Here is a 16,074-nt window from a genome sequence, read left to right as displayed (position 1 = left end):
AAACATGCAACAACAATGTTATCAAGGACCTTCTGACAAGAACCAGTTCCTTACCCAAAGCTATCAAGATATTGGGATGGGTCCTGAGATTCATCAGAAGAAACAAGAAACAAGATTATTTATCATTTGAGGAGTTACGCCAATCAAGAGAAATGATAGTGAAAGAAGTACAAAAGGAGGAGTTTATAGAAGAAATAAACTGCTTAAAAGCAAACAAGACGATTAATTGCAAAAGTAAGTTAATAGCATTCAACCCTATATTAGATCAAAATGGCGTCTTACGAGTCGGCCGCCGGCTGAGACATGCCAATATCGACCAAGAAACCAAACATCCCGCTATCATCCCTAGTAACACAAGATTAGCAGATCTACTAATTGATGAAGCACACAAGCTCACGTATCACGGCGGGCCACGCCTAACTACATCAATCTTGAGGCGTAAATATTGGCTCATCGGTGGTATTAGAGCAACGAAAAAACGTCTACGTCTTTGTGTAAAATGTAGAAAACATAATCCTGATCAACAAAACCAATTAATGGGCGACCTGCCGCCATCCAGATCGAACCCGTCGCGCCCCTTTCTTCACACAGGGGTGGACTACACCGGTCATGTCATGATTAAAGCCAACAAGGGCCGTGGCATCAAAACCACAAAGGGCTACGTAGCTGTGTTTATATGCATGGCTACTAAGGCTGTACATCTGGAGTTAGTTTCGGATCTAACAGCGTCAGCCTTTCTGTCAGCACTGCGTCGTATGGCCGCAAGAAGAGGTGTGCCCGCTCACATCTATAGCGATCAAGGCCGTAACTTCATAGGAGCCAACAAGATCCTCCAACAAGAATATGATGCATTGCGTGATATCATCAACCAAGATTTTCTATCAGAGGTGACTAGCATGGGCATTGAGTGGCATTTTAACGCTCCTTCCTGGCCGTCAGCAGGTGGGCTGTGGGAGGCTGCCGTTAAAAGCCTAAAATACCATCTCAAGCGTGTCATTGGTGAACAAATGCTCACATTTGAAGAGTACAGCACCATCCTAACTCAACTAGAGGGCTGTTTGAACTCTAGACCGCTATGCTCTTTAACAGAAGACCCCAACGACATAGACGCCATCACACCGGCTCACTTCCTAGCAAGTGGTCCCACACTAACCATATACAACACAGAAACCGATTTGAGAACCAGATGGCATCTAACCCAAAGCATATACAAGGATATTTGGGATCGTTGGTCTAATGAGTACCTTACTCTACTAGCAGCAAGAAGCAAGTGGAGGAAGCCACAACGTAATATCAAGGAAAACGACGTTGTAGTGATCAGAGACGACAATCTTCCTCCCGGGAAATGGCCCTTAGGACGGGTTGTACAGCTTCACCCAGGGAGCGATGGATATGTCAGAGTCGTAACACTCAAAACAAAAAATGGACTCCTACAGCGACCAATTGTAAAACTGTCTGTACTACCAGTCCATGATCAAGAAAATGAACAACAATCAAGCAATCAAGTCCCAAGTAAACATGATAATCATTCAAAAACAAGTTCATCACACTCCAACAAGAAAACATACAGCTTAATGTCCCTAACCACAGCTGTATTATTAATTTTCATGACAATAATATGTCCAGCACAAAGTTCGTATAACGTAACCCCGCTACTGAATAATAGTCTTTATTTCGATAGCATTACGAACATGCATTTAATTCGAGACGACTGGCGCTTAGTAGTCTACTACAATACTACTCCTTATCAAGACGGTAACACGACACTGAGTAAATACATTCAGTATCTCGACCACTTGTGTTCGGAGATAAAAGAACAATCGCATTGCCGCGAGATAATGTTACAACTGCAGCACGAGTTCGCGGAACTGCAATATTACAATAACATTTTAATGCAACAGAAACCCGATACGCGCACGCGCCGCCGTCGCGGCCTTATAGACGGTATCGGATATGTAGCTAACAGTCTTTTTGGAGTCTTAGATGAACGTTTCGCACAAAAGTACTTACAGGATATCAAGCTCATCAAAGATAACCAGAAGCATCTAGCATCCTTGTGGAAAAACCAAACCTCGGTTGTAGAGGCTGAATTCAACCTTTTAAAACGCACAGAAAGCATTATGGATAAACACCACAAAATAATCAATAAAAGGATTAATCAAATTGAAAATGCAGTACGTGAAGTAAACATTGCTGTTCATAACATATCACTAACAACAGAATTTCTTAGCACTGCCCTGATGGCCAACAATCTACTGAGCAGCCTCAAAAATATCCAGCAGACATTATTGGATACAATAACAAACATTTATAATGGCAAGTTCAATTTTCACCTGTTGACGCCAGACCAAGTAAGACAGGAGTTGAATGTTATAGCAGGTCAGCTCCCAAAAGATCTCTCATTACCAGTCGATAACTATGACTTTTCAGACATATACAATTTGTTACAAGTGCGGACTCGAGTAACCTACAATTTTATCATATTCGAGATCAAGATCCCACTTATTAGCAGAGACATGTATGAAGTTTTAAGACCAATACCAATACCTCGTTTAGCAGAAAACCATAACCAGAAAACCATAATACCTATAGCTGAGTATGTGGCTATCAACGTAAAAAAGGATGCTTTCGTACCACTCTCTGAAAAGGATTTCGACATGTGCCTGAACAAGGCTTCAGGAATATCTCTCTGTCACATAAGAAAGCCTATATATCACATTCAAGATGATCACAGCTTGTGTGAGAGATTACCAGAATCAAGAAGTTGCCAATCAATCAACAGTCCATGTTTCAATAAATGGAGCGAACTACATAAAATAAATACTTATTTTTATTATTGCTGCAGTCAGTGTCAGTTGAAGTTGCTATGCGAAGATCAGGTTACCGTAGTGCAATTGACCGACGCTGGCCTATTTACAATGAGTCAAGGTTGTTTAATCAAATCCGCTGATTTCCTCGTTTATTCACATAAGCAAGAGACGAGTAAATTGAGTATCAGCCCCAAGATAGAAGCACCGGAGATTTCGCCTATAAACCGTATCTTCAATCTATCTCTACCAGAAACAGTTACATCAATCAATGAAACTGATAACATGACCCATTATCTTCAGTTACAAGAAATTAGGCAGCAGTTAGATCAAATGAAACGCACTGAACCAATAGCAGAAACCGTTTCATATCATGATGTCCACCATTATGTGGCAATATACGTGATGTTCGCGCTGGTGCTGGGAGTCGCGTCAGCCGCCGTGTGGTGGCGCTGCAGGCGAGGGTCCACGGCGCCGGCGGCCGCGGGGCCGGCTGGCCCGCAGCCAGCTGCTCGTCCAAGTGTCAGTGAAGTGCAGTGTAATGTAAATCAATTAAGTGAGCAAAGTGCGCGCGTGTCAAAGCAAAATAGAAGCACAACGCCTGTGCTACGTTCAGTGTTTACAATTCCGGACTCTAGTGATTAGAATAATATGATGATACCCAATTGTTCAAATCACCTTGAAAATCATTCGAGTACTAATCAAAACCATCTTAGTATACTTAGTTATAGACTAAACATTGTTCTATCATCTTGTTAGAATAGATCATGCTTATCTTCATATTCTACTAACAGCCTCATTCTCTCGTCCGGGAATATGTACGAGCAAGCTACGTACATTTATGTAAACTCATCAATTTGCGCGTTGACCTAATTCATCAATATTTCATATTTCATTCACCAAATCAGTTCGCATTGAGCCATCAAGAGCGCCGCGCGTACTCATTCATTAACATAAGTTCAAGTGCAAATATAAGTCTTTTTTATCTAAATCAAGTTTTATCATTTAACATCTTGTTTCGGGGCAACCCGAACAATACCCAATGAAAAGTTTATTAAGAGAATGTTTGCCACAGAGCTTACATTTAACTAATATTACCTACGTTTGTTATTCATTCACCTGAATAGATATTTATTGTATACTAAAATTGTAAGATAAGGCTTCCTTATTGAGCAAAATATTATGAACTAGCGAACCGCCCCTGCTTCGTACAGGTACAATATTATACTTAAAAACTTTCCTTTTGAATCACTCTATGTATTAAAAAAACCGCATGAAAATCCCTTGCGTAGTTTTAAAGATCTAAGCATCTACATGGACAGACAGACAGGAAAGCGACGTTGTTTTATAACATTGAGCAAAATATTAGTAATTTAGAGATAGGTAATGTTTGTAACGTCATTATTACTCTTCAAATTAAAGAGTTTGAAAATAAACTAATGTTCTTAATAGGTTACATATTGTCATACATTGTATTTTGACCCTTACTCTTTCCTTTCCAGATCTTCTCATCCTACGGGATACCCTTAAAGGAGCTGGACTTTTCCTTCAACAGTCTCCGGCGTCTCCCAGACCGACTCCTCGCTGGCATCCGAGGAAACATCAGCAGACTGGTCTTCGCTGACAATCTTCTTGGAGACAACCTGAACCCCATATTCTCGACGGCAGAACTCCACAACCTGCCCGCTTTGGAAGAGTTGGATCTGAGCGGGAATAACATCAGGGGAATCGAAGAAGGACTGCTCATTGGGTGTGATGTTCTGAAGGTATAAATTTTCTTTGAATTAGATATATTTTACTGCATATTTTTTACAAAAATGTCGGTACTACCAGTACAGTAAGTATTGGTATTATTCTGTGGTACTACACAAAATATCGTTAATGAATAGTGAATTAATTTTTCCTCTTAGGCTCAAGGTGTAGAGTTTGGAAGTTAGAGCGTGTAGAGTTAGCTTATGTCATAATAAGACTATAGCTTTTTCGCCATTAGTTTTTTAAATTCTTTTATTTATACTTTAAGGCGAATATGTTTATTTTTTCCAGATATTACGCTTGGATCGAAATAATATGAATTCTGTACCTTCTTCATCACTAAACGGACCTCAATCGTTGAGAATTATTTCGCTGAGAGAAAACAGAATAGGTAAGATTTTAATTTATTAACCTTTTCATTGCCTATAATCAAACATAAGAATATTTGAACTTAATAATAATTAAGATGTAAATTACATTTTCATGAAAAAATATACGTTTAAGCTTAATTGCAGTTTGTGTTATCTTTTTATGATATCTTACAGTGATATCTTATTTCACAATAAATCTGCTCGTAAGGTTCTAAGGATACATACTAATTCCACTGGGAGCTATTCTAAGAAAATACTATGAGTTTTTCTTAATATCTTGTTTGGAAAAAGATTACTTCTCGTAAATTCCTGGAGCATTTATTTATATTTGTCTCTATTACGATTCTCATATGTTTTCTTAGAATCGTATACTTTTAATAATTAGGTAATGGAACCTACTACGAAACATTTTTAATCAAATAGTAGTCACTTTTCGTACTCGTGGATCCCGTTTTACCTCCTTAGGGGTTGAATTTTGCAAAATCCCGTCTTAGTGAGCACCGTTTTGAAAGCAAACCCTATGCAAAATTTGTAGTTTTTGAGATTTCGTGATGAGTGAGTGAGCCAGTGACCTTTCGCTTTTATAGATATAAATAGATAAATAATAATAATTTATTTGTTCCAGCAACAATCCGGCAAGCATCATTCATCGCTCAGAAGACTTTGGAAGAAATCGACTTACACGGAAACATGATATCGACCATCGAAGGGGGCGCCTTCATTGGCCTCAGCGAGCTTCAAACCCTGGACCTAGGCCGCAATAGGCTAAACAAATTCAACAGCGACGTGTTCCAAGGGACTGAGAATCTGGAGAAGCTGGATCTGTCAGAGAACTTTATTACAGATTTTCCAACTGTGGCTATTAAGTCGTTCGCAGCGCTGAGACATCTGAATCTGTCTAGCAACATGATTTCGGTGAGCTTTATTTATTTTCGGGGCGGGGTTGATTGGAGTGGGTTGGGGTTTAATTTCTGTTGGTATTATACTTAGTGATCTTTGATTCGGTGTGCGCTAAAAATGGTTTTTGAGTCTTCTATAGTCGATTTTTATTACGAATACTTTAAAATTTTATGTAGGTAAGGTAAAGGTAAATAGGTAGGTTAATTTTATTTAGTTTTAATTATAAAAGTAACAGCCTTGCCTTGTTAGTAATTTCCAAACAATCAATAGCTTGGAGTTACTCATTGATTTTGGGACAAAACAGGGCTTTATAAGGCCTGAAATACGTTTTAAGATATTTTTAGTAAGTAGAAAAAATATTTTTCTCAATTTGCTAAGTGAACCTACTTAATGATTTATTAGGTAACATGAAAATACATACGCATAATGTTTATTCCCTACTTTGTTTAAATTGAAATAAAAACAAATCTGTATTCTAAATGTACGTAAGAATTTATAGACATTCGCGTCATTAATTTGTTTTTCCATTTCAATTTAGTTTTTACTCGTGACTAAGTAAATCTACAAGCTATTTCTGTGTTTCATTCGATAAAAGGGTCTCCATGTAAAGTAAAGCTAGAAATGTATTTGTGTGACGTGGCTCTCCTTCAGAAATGTCATAGCAGGTTTGAATAAGTTTTCTGAATGTCTGTTTATTTATGGTACAAAGGGTAATTTGTTCTACTTTTTATCAGTATGAACACTGTTAGCCTATTTTGTATTTAGTACTCAGTCTTCGTAGGCCAGCAAACGAAGCTCGAAGATCGTGGGTTCATTTCTATCTGAGGCAATCGATTTTTGAAGTTTTACAAAATAAGTCAAGTAGTTCTAAAGATACTTAGCCCTGGGCTTTCAAGATCAATCGTTAGTCGTTTCAAGGTATTTTATTAGACAGGTGTAATTGCGGTGAAAAACTTGTATAGCATATTTAACTGCATTTATTTAAATTGAACATTGTTTTCAGAACATCGACAATAGCCACCTCAGTTCCCTGGTCTCCCTGCAAGTGCTGGACCTCAGCAGGAACAACCTGGTGAAGCTGTCTCCTGGCACTTTTGTGGGACTCACAGAACTACGATATTTGGACGTTGGCGTCAATTCTTTACGTACTGTGAGTAAATTTTACGAAAATAGAGTTTGGAACAAAAAGTTAACTCAAAGTTAAAGCAACTTTATTGAATATTTAAAAGAAAAATTCTATGAATTCAATTTGAAATATTTTTGTGATAAATTAAAATCGTTATTAGATACAGTAGCTTTCAAACAGTTTTCGCTTTTTAGAAAACATAGAAAGGCAATGTTGATTCAAAGATTAAAAGCTCCGATATTTCGTTTCTATTTACTCGGCAAAAAATGCTATTTCAGCGAGGCAAAATATCCAGCACATTTCTAAACATTTACTTTTTCCATTCCAGGTCGAGGACGACGCGTTCGACGGTTTAACAAGCCTGCAAACTTTGCTGCTCCGAGACAACAATATCCTTCTTATTCCCGCCACTGCACTCTCGCGACTGCCGAACTTAGTTTCTGTACACTTAGGTTTTAACAGAGTCACTGCTTTATCTAGTGACATACTCCGAGCAGTCTCCGACAGAGTTACATCCTTGGTTTTGTCCAGAAATGTTATCAGGGAACTACCGCCCGCAGCGTTCGATCACTTCAAAATGCTCCAACACCTAGATCTATCAGGCAACTTATTAAATTCCATATCGGCAGAGGTATTCAGCGGCTTGGAATCTTCGCTGCAATTCCTGTCTTTGAGCCAAAACAGAATTTTAGGCTTCACCGGTCAGCAGCTCAAGTTTGTAGGGCTGTGGTTCTTGGATATATCCGGGAATCAACTGTCAGAAATCCCAGCAAATGCTTTCGAGTTTATCCCGAGCTTAACTCATCTGAACATGAGCCGAAATGCCCACATCAGTGTTTTGCCTCAAAGCGTCTTCAATCATAATCAAGGCTTATTGAGCGTGGATATAAGTCACGTCGGATTAAAGGCTCTCCCCGTTAATTTATTCATGAAAACACCTAATTTGGAATACGTTGATTTATCAAACAATCTTCTTCAAGAGGTATCAGAAAATACTTTCAAAAATCTACGAAACTTGACCTATTTAGACTTATCCTACAATAATATAGTCAACATCAGAACGCCGGCTTTTGTAAACGTAATGTCTATTCGGTATTTGTCTCTCAAAGGGAATCAATTAAACGCTTTCAAGGGAGAGTTCTTCAACACTGGGACGAGTTTGGAAGTTATAGATCTTTCGGATAACCAGCTAAGTTATCTATTCCCATCTTCATTTAAAATCCATCCCCGTTTACGCGAAATTATACTTACGAACAATAAATTTAATTTCTTCCCCTCGGAGCTTATAAGCACTTTACAGTATTTGGAATTAGTGGACTTGTCTGGTAACGCTTTGAAAAACGTCGACGAACTTGACTTCGCTCGCCTTCCGAAACTAAGAACGATTTTGTTGGCGCGAAACGAAATTGAAACAATAAGCGAAATGGCTTTCCATAACTCCTCACAAATACAATATTTAGATCTCTCCGACAACAAGATCGACCGCCTCGGTGACAGGCTGTTCGAGGGACTTATTAGATTGGAACTGTTGGATTTAGCTGGAAATTCCCTTACTGAATTACCGGATAACATTTTTGATCGCTCAAGGTTACACATGCTAGAAAAAATTGTATTGAGCAGAAATCTGTTTGAGCATGCCCCGTTGAAGGCTTTACAAAAGCAATATTTCTTTGTCTCATCTGTCGATTTATCTTACAACGAGATCATCGATATTCCTGCAGAGGATAGTGTTATGGTTAACATTAAGAAGCTGGATTTATCATTCAATCCACTGTCAGAGAAGACGATCAGTAATGTCCTTACTGAACCAAAAACAGTCCGGGAGCTGAACCTAGCTGGCACAGGAATGAGATCAGTGGGTCAACTCGAAACACCCTTTTTGTACAGTTTGAACTTGTCATTCAATAATATTACGGGCTTGTCAGAGAAAACTTTCACCAGAACGACACTGCTTGAATCGTTAGATTTGTCTCACAACCAGATAGTAGATGTATCTGGAGCTCTTGCCATTTCATGGCCTAAACTCAAAAACCTCCAACGCCTTAACATCTCAAATAACCCAATAGTAATGATTGCTGATGGTAACTTCGAAGGTTTATCGTCTTTGCGAATTCTTGATATCAGGTACTTGGATAAATGCACAAGAATAGAGAAAAATGCTTTCAGATCGTTACCTAATCTGATTGAGTTGAGAGCTTATGGCTATCCAAGACTAGGGTATTTGGATATGCAAGGCATGCTTCAGTACCTGTTGGCTCTTGAGAAGTTAGACGTAGAGGTAAAGGATACCAATATTGGCGCTGACCAGTTGCATTCAACTTTGCATCCTCGCTTAGAAGAACTTGGGATTAGAGGGTCTCGATTGAAAACAGTGTCTTCTGGTGTTCTCGCAGGCTTGAAGTCCCCAGCTATCACAGTCAGGTTCCGAAACACTTCAGTGTCTAGCCTTCCACCTGCATTGCTCTTCCCATTACCAAGATCATCTCAAATCACAATCGATGTAGCTGGAAGTCAGTTGAGTACTTTACAACCGCAGTTGCTTGTAGCCTTGGATGATCGTCGCGCCGACTTGTCAATGTTCGGATTGGACACCAACCCGATCAAATGTGACTGTAATGCACGAGCTCTTAGGAGATGGCTTCCCAATGTCGGTATAGATAACGTCCGATGTGACTCTCCAGACCATTTATCAGGATTCTTATTAGTTGAGATAGGAGACGACGAGTTATCGTGCGAAACTAGGCGGAGGACCACACTTCCATCTTCTTCGTCCAGTATTGTAACGACCACTCCATCACCTCGTCTCGTACACCGTACTTCAGCGGAGCCTGACATAATTTGGTCTGTTGCCCCTTCGCACGACCGGCCAAAGGCAAATGGCGAGCCGAAAGGTGCTCCAGTGGTCGGTATGGCATCAACAACGAACGATGATAACTTGATTATAGGAATAGTAGGTGGTGTGGTTGCATTTATAGCTATACTGATAATTGCGATATGCGTTGTTCGGTTGCGGATGACAACAACGTCGTACAGGGGAGGGCCGCTGGCTAGTAGTCCTGCGACAGCTGGGGCTCCGCTGTGGGCCGGGGCCTGGCCCGGGTACGCCGCGACCCTGCCCCCCGCGTCGTTATCCACAGCCACTCTGCCACATAAGGTACAGCCGGGGCCCGGTTCAGTCCGGTACTTAGCGCCCCCACCCGCCCCCTATTTTATTAGTATGCCGCCGCACGACGATAAAATATACCGGTAGGACGATTCCGCAAATTGTGGGCTCTATAGTTTAGATTTATTGGGGTTATGCCATTCTGTAAATATTAACATTCCAGGGAATTATCATATCAGTAATTAAGCGAACTTTGTCTTGTGGAAGACACCAAATAATGTGGCTCAAGTTTCATATCGTTGTAGATATTCTTGGATCTTTCTGTAACTACTTGCGAAGGTTGCTAAGGTGTATTTAATATTGCTTGGACTAGATTTACTTAGCTAGTCACCAGTGACTTATCTTCGAGGTGAATGTTTTACGAAAAATCTTGGGACATCCTTAATTACGATTTTAGAGTACTCTAATGGATAAGCTTAAATGTTATGTGTAAGCAGATAAGTAGGTACTTAAGTAATTTAAAAGATGTAAAATATTTATTTAACATTTCGTAATTTCATGGGACTTCAAGTAAAGCTATGAAATTATTTTTAACTTGTAACTGTAGTAGTAAACATTACAAAGTAATATTTAATTTGTTTCATTTCTATGTTGACACCCACATAAAATACTTTACTGTAAAGACACTTTGATGCTCGTTTTAATATTTTACTTATTTCAAGAATATAATTTATTTCTTTGACACAAAGGTGTAACTTCAGAGGAATTTCGCACGCTGTCGATCATAGCGCCAGTGAGTGTACTGTGTACGTAATATGTGCACTTTTCCACGTCCTTGCAACCGCGAGCGTCATCAAAGAGACGCCTTGGTTCCCCCAAGGTTGTCTCATCTCATTAATTTCAAAAAGGAATTTCTTTCTATTCCGCGCTCCCACCCCTAGGCATTTACAACGAAGATTCCTGCTATCGTTTAGAAAACGCAATCTTTTAACGATATTCTTTTGCATTATTAATTACGCGCCATTCTAAATTGCCTTATGAATTTCTTTGTAATTTTTCCATCGGCCGTGCTGTTTAATGATGAGAAAAAGCCCATTTCGTGCCAATTACGCAGTGCGTTTATTACGCTTTTTTGTTTATGTTCGTGTACATTTGCATAAAAACCAAACGCGTGTCACTTTTTCTGGCTGGCATAAATGGAAATGGGTCTTGCAAACAATGTTTTCGAACACAGTTTTGCGAACGTATTTCAAAATTGAATTCTGCCGACCGTTCGCGTTGCCTGGCTGATTTGAATGAACAGTATTTATGCGCATCTATTGTGCGCGAACATAGCCGAACGTGTTCCTGTAGACGAGGTTGGTACAGAAGCACCGCTTGTACGAGGTCTGTGTTCGAGTAAAGCCCGGTTTCCACCAAAGCGGACCACATATTTCGTTATTTCCACATTACCTGGACACTGGACTGTGCTGTGGACTTTACGGCACTACTTCCTCTCGTTCTCACAGCTGCAACTCCTGTGTAGCCTTAGGTTTTGTCCTGTGTTAGGTACTCATGTGGTCAGAATCTACAGCTTGACCCCCCAATAAAACCACCCAACCAGTGAATCCACGATCGTAGCATAGGAAAGTTAAGCTATCATTGGACTCACAACACAACACAACGAAATTAGAAATCAAAGGAACAACATAGTGGGAGTTTGAAGTTAAGCAGCGCAAAGAGGATGACCACAAGGTGAAACAATGACCTGATAAAGGTAGCAGGAAGGCGCTGGATGCAGGTCGCTACCAACCGGGCGATTGTGGGGAGGCCTATGTTCAGCAGTAGACATCCTGTAGCTAAAATGATGAAAGAGGATGACCGGTGACAAACGCCGTATGTCAGAGAAAAAAAATGGCGTGGACTTGCTGCACCTATTTAGATCACGTTACATTTTTACCGAATGAAACGCTAACGAATTTAGCATTCGGCAAATCCACCACTCGTTTCGGTTTTCCCTTTTGTCTTGTTATTTGGATTAACGACGTTATTAAACGTTCAGTGTGAATTGGTTAACGTTTAATGGCCATTTTAACGAGCCGATTTCTAAATTTATTTGAAACGGGTTTAAATTAAAGGCGTAATTACTTTGAAACTCGATTTTGTATCGCTTTAAAAACAATTTAAAATATTTTTAGGTCTTGTGAATCAAATCTAATATATTTGAAAACGCTTAATTAATACTTTGATAGCTTTAATTACAGTAAGTTATGACTACTAATTGGCTAAATCAAAATTATGATCAATGTTTGCTAAATATTATTTCTGTTTTGCAAAAGTTATCATTTGCCATCTAACTGAAATGGACCTGATGGACTTTTGATAATATTAATGTAGGTACTTATCTATCTACTATGATGTACATAAACTTAATCCACTATTTATTAAAACCATTCGAACTGCAGTGGCTCCCAAATAAGTTTATGTTAATGACTATTGAAATTTTTGATGAGCACCGCTCCCAATCGTTGGTTAAATGCGCGTACAGATAAATTAAAAGCTTCATAAAGCGTAATTTGCTACAAATGGTGCACATTAACAGATGATACACACGGGCAATACGAATGGAGAGCAATATGAGATGTGGAAGCTACCAAGAAGTTTGTGACATACTCCTAAGTTGTAAGTAGGGCAGATTAATCAGGAGAAGAAGCATAAAATCCGCCTTATTAAGAAACTAATTTTATGTTCAGTTGAGTCGTCTCTGTTTGTAGGTATGTGTCGAATTATCTAGATTAAATCATAAAACTCCTTTTTGTGCAGCCTGTAAAAGACACAGACGAACTGAGAACCTCCTCCTTTATTGAAGTCGGTTAAAACGAGTAAGTACCATTCGTGACGACACAGGAGTGCGGGCATAAATTGGAGTTACCCAAAATACGGCTACCTAAATAAACTCCGACAAACGTTACTTCGACACTATGTACACTACTCAGACAAAGGCGAATATCCTTTGTCTGTCTGAGTAGTGTAGTGTCGATAGCCACAAATACATTTCATTTAGGAACAGAATAAAACACTTCACATTGTACATATGGAATGGACGATAGCACACCAAGCTAAACAGAGTAGGGTCTATCTGGTTATAATACAGGCCATTTTGGAACAAAAGTGTCCTAAAATGTTTGTCAATTTGTCCTTCTGTATGTTCGCTGCGATTTAAAGCTCGCCGGGTGGCGTTAACAGAACAACCCTTGTAACATGTAAATATCGGCCATTACACGAGACGGTCGCGGTCCTTGACAAGAGATCGGCCCAATACAGTGTAGTTTCGCCTTTAACGTAATATTCCATGTATCATGAACAGGGTAAGGACACCCTGTATTGACATACTTTTTATGAGATGTTTTTAAACGTGACTCTTTTATATTGGTTGCTGTATATCGTACAGTCAGCATCAAATAGTTCGTGACGCCCAAAGTAGCCAAAAAGTTCGCAACACGTCTTTGTTACAATTTGAATGGTTTTGTTGTCAACTTTTGTTGGTACTACTGTACTGTACTTAATCTTCCATTTATCATTATAAGTAGGTCAGTGAACCTGAACACCCTTTTAGAACTGACGTACTTTTTACGAGCTGAAGAAAAGCCAAACTTAGACTTTGTTGACCATGTGGACCAATAAATTCAAAATAACTCGGTTTTCAGTTTCAGGGTTAGAATCAAATTGTTCTTATAAATATGGTGTGCGTAAATACATTTTTGAACGTATTTCCTGCAAGGATAATTTTTGATGTTGACTCTACCTAACCTACCTATCTGTAATTTTTGAATAAAACATTATTATAGAAATACTTAGATTGTGAAGAAGAAGCGTATTTGGCGCAAATGACTAAAATGTTATAGCAAAAAGAGTTGCTAAAATGGTTATCGAATCGAGTACCAAATAAGTACAAGAGAAAATTGCTACCTGAAAGAACGCTAACCCAATTTAGGCTGGCATCATCGGAGGTGGTTAAGTACATTTCTATCCGCCCTTATCTGTTCTCAATAACAGTAATAAGGCTCCAATAAACCCTACGCACCAGCCACGTGCCTCACATCAAAGTTAAGGCTCCTTCGAATTGGTGCTTTAGGTTTTTTAAGGCAAACGAACGTCACTGCCGAAGGGCCGTAAAATAAAAGTGCTCATCAAGGGCAATTTATTAGAAGGGCAGTTTTATGGGTCTATTTCTCACCAATATCACGGTCCATTGCACTCCATTGCGTATGGGTTAGAGTTAACGGATACAGCGGTCGGTTCGGGGAAGATTTTAGTTTATTCAGGAATAGTTAGTTAGGAAAAGGTATTGCTTGGAGATGTACATTATGTAATGAAGTTATCTTCTTTTAAATATTTAAGTTACTCGTGAAATGAAACACTCTTGTAGGTTGTTTAACTTGTATTTCAGCATCACTGATTTACACAATTTCGACATTATGACGTCAACCTAATAGTACCTCTCGCTTCGAACGCTCAAATCGAACTGACTGTCCGGCGGCATGCCAGCGATAAGGTAACTTCCCCTTCCATCAGTGAAATTCGACCGGTTCAAAACGACTTATCGACGGCATGCTCCGGAACTAGTCAAATGCAATACTTATTTCATAATTAGCTGTTTTCTTAATTTTTAAAATACTAAAATGTATACAATAAAAATCTAAAATAATTAAATTAAATAATAAATATGAAATAATTGGATTTAATACAAAATAAATTCTAAAATCATTCTAATGTCTGCAAAATGCCTAGGAAGTAATCAAATAAAGTATTTTAATTTAATAATGGGTTTTTGGGTTCTTCTAAAATACAATACAAATACTAAAATTGTTGCAATAACTATACTCAACATCAAATAAACCGCACCTTCCGTGACGCGAACTTTAACGATTTTCTTCTGACACAATCATGGTGCCCCAACAATATTGGTGTTATTTGAAAGCCCAATAAATATCCTTAAAGAAAAACACATTTAATTTCTTAATAAATGATTAACATATACCATAAATGTGACTTGAAAAAATACCTCACTTTGGGCCCACCTATGGGATCAATTAGACCAATTTTTATGGTTATAAAACCAAATAATGATCTCACGTGTCCTCTTTAACAGATGGATAGCGATTAATCCCAACTTAACAGTTTTATAGCCATAAAAGTTGGCTCTAGCGTAACTACCTATTTTTTGAAGAAGTGACTCTGGCTCCTTCTAAAGACACATTTTTGGGGTAAAAACCTTTCCTTTAATGCAATGAAGGTTAGAACTAGGCTTTTAAATGGTGCCAATATTGGTGGGAAGTGGGGAAGCATACGTTTGAAAATGCTTGTCGCGGGAGGTGCGATTTATTTGATGTCGAGTGTATTTAAAAGTAACCAATAATCTTATAAAATACAATATAAATTCTAAAATCATTACATTCGGCCATCCGACACCGTGATGCCTCCCGGCATTCACGTCTAATAAGGATTTATTCTAAAATCATTAATATTACTTTTCAAACAATATTACAATATGAAGCATATATAGTAGAATGATAAACAATTCTATGACAACTTGTTAACGAGTGTTTTAACATTAATAATGCATTTTAGAAACTATATTCTTCATATTAAACCAGTAACAAATGTTAAGAAAGGGAGAAAAATCTTGTAGGCACTTATACACACTATACATTTTCACCTAATCTATATTATTCGTAATGACTTATTTTATAACCAATAACGGATATTTGTATGAAATTCAGATATTAATCGTTTTACTTTATAATTTTCTCAAAACTACCATATCGAATATATTGGAAACTTCTCTTTTTAAATCCAAATTTTTATTTCACATAAATACACGTCCATTAGATGTTAGTACATAATCAATTTAATTACAGTGTATCTTGCCATGACTGCCATGTGAAAGTTATTAAGTTTATAAGAACATGTCAAAACGTTAATATTATATCCAATTATATCCATTTGTAACCGTAATCTGGCAAATAATGAATT

At 38.4% G+C, this 16,074-nt stretch overlaps 2 protein-coding genes across 3 annotated transcripts in view; one reads left to right on the top strand and one right to left on the bottom strand.

Moving 5' to 3' along the window:
* Positions 1–10,688, top strand: part of LOC135076953 (chaoptin) — a 152,933-nt gene extending 142,245 nt beyond the window's left edge. For both annotated transcript variants that reach the window (XM_063971477.1, XM_063971478.1), the window contains 5 exons: positions 4,310–4,573; positions 4,851–4,950; positions 5,556–5,845; positions 6,834–6,980; positions 7,285–10,688. In XM_063971477.1, the coding sequence (XP_063827547.1) occupies positions 4,310–4,573; positions 4,851–4,950; positions 5,556–5,845; positions 6,834–6,980; positions 7,285–10,206 (3,723 nt within the window). In that variant the 3' untranslated portion in view covers positions 10,207–10,688. The remainder of the gene's footprint in view (positions 1–4,309; positions 4,574–4,850; positions 4,951–5,555; positions 5,846–6,833; positions 6,981–7,284) is intronic.
* LOC135076954 (vacuolar protein sorting-associated protein 16 homolog) overlaps positions 1–16,074 on the bottom strand; it is a 319,963-nt gene that overhangs the window by 175,642 nt on the left and 128,247 nt on the right. The gene's annotated exons all lie outside the window — the stretch shown is intronic.

The sequence above is a fragment of the Ostrinia nubilalis genome, chromosome 12 (assembly GCF_963855985.1).
Source record: "Ostrinia nubilalis chromosome 12, ilOstNubi1.1, whole genome shotgun sequence".
Taxonomy (NCBI): Eukaryota; Metazoa; Arthropoda; class Insecta; order Lepidoptera; family Crambidae; genus Ostrinia; species Ostrinia nubilalis.
This window is presented reverse-complemented; position numbering and strand designations above follow the sequence as displayed.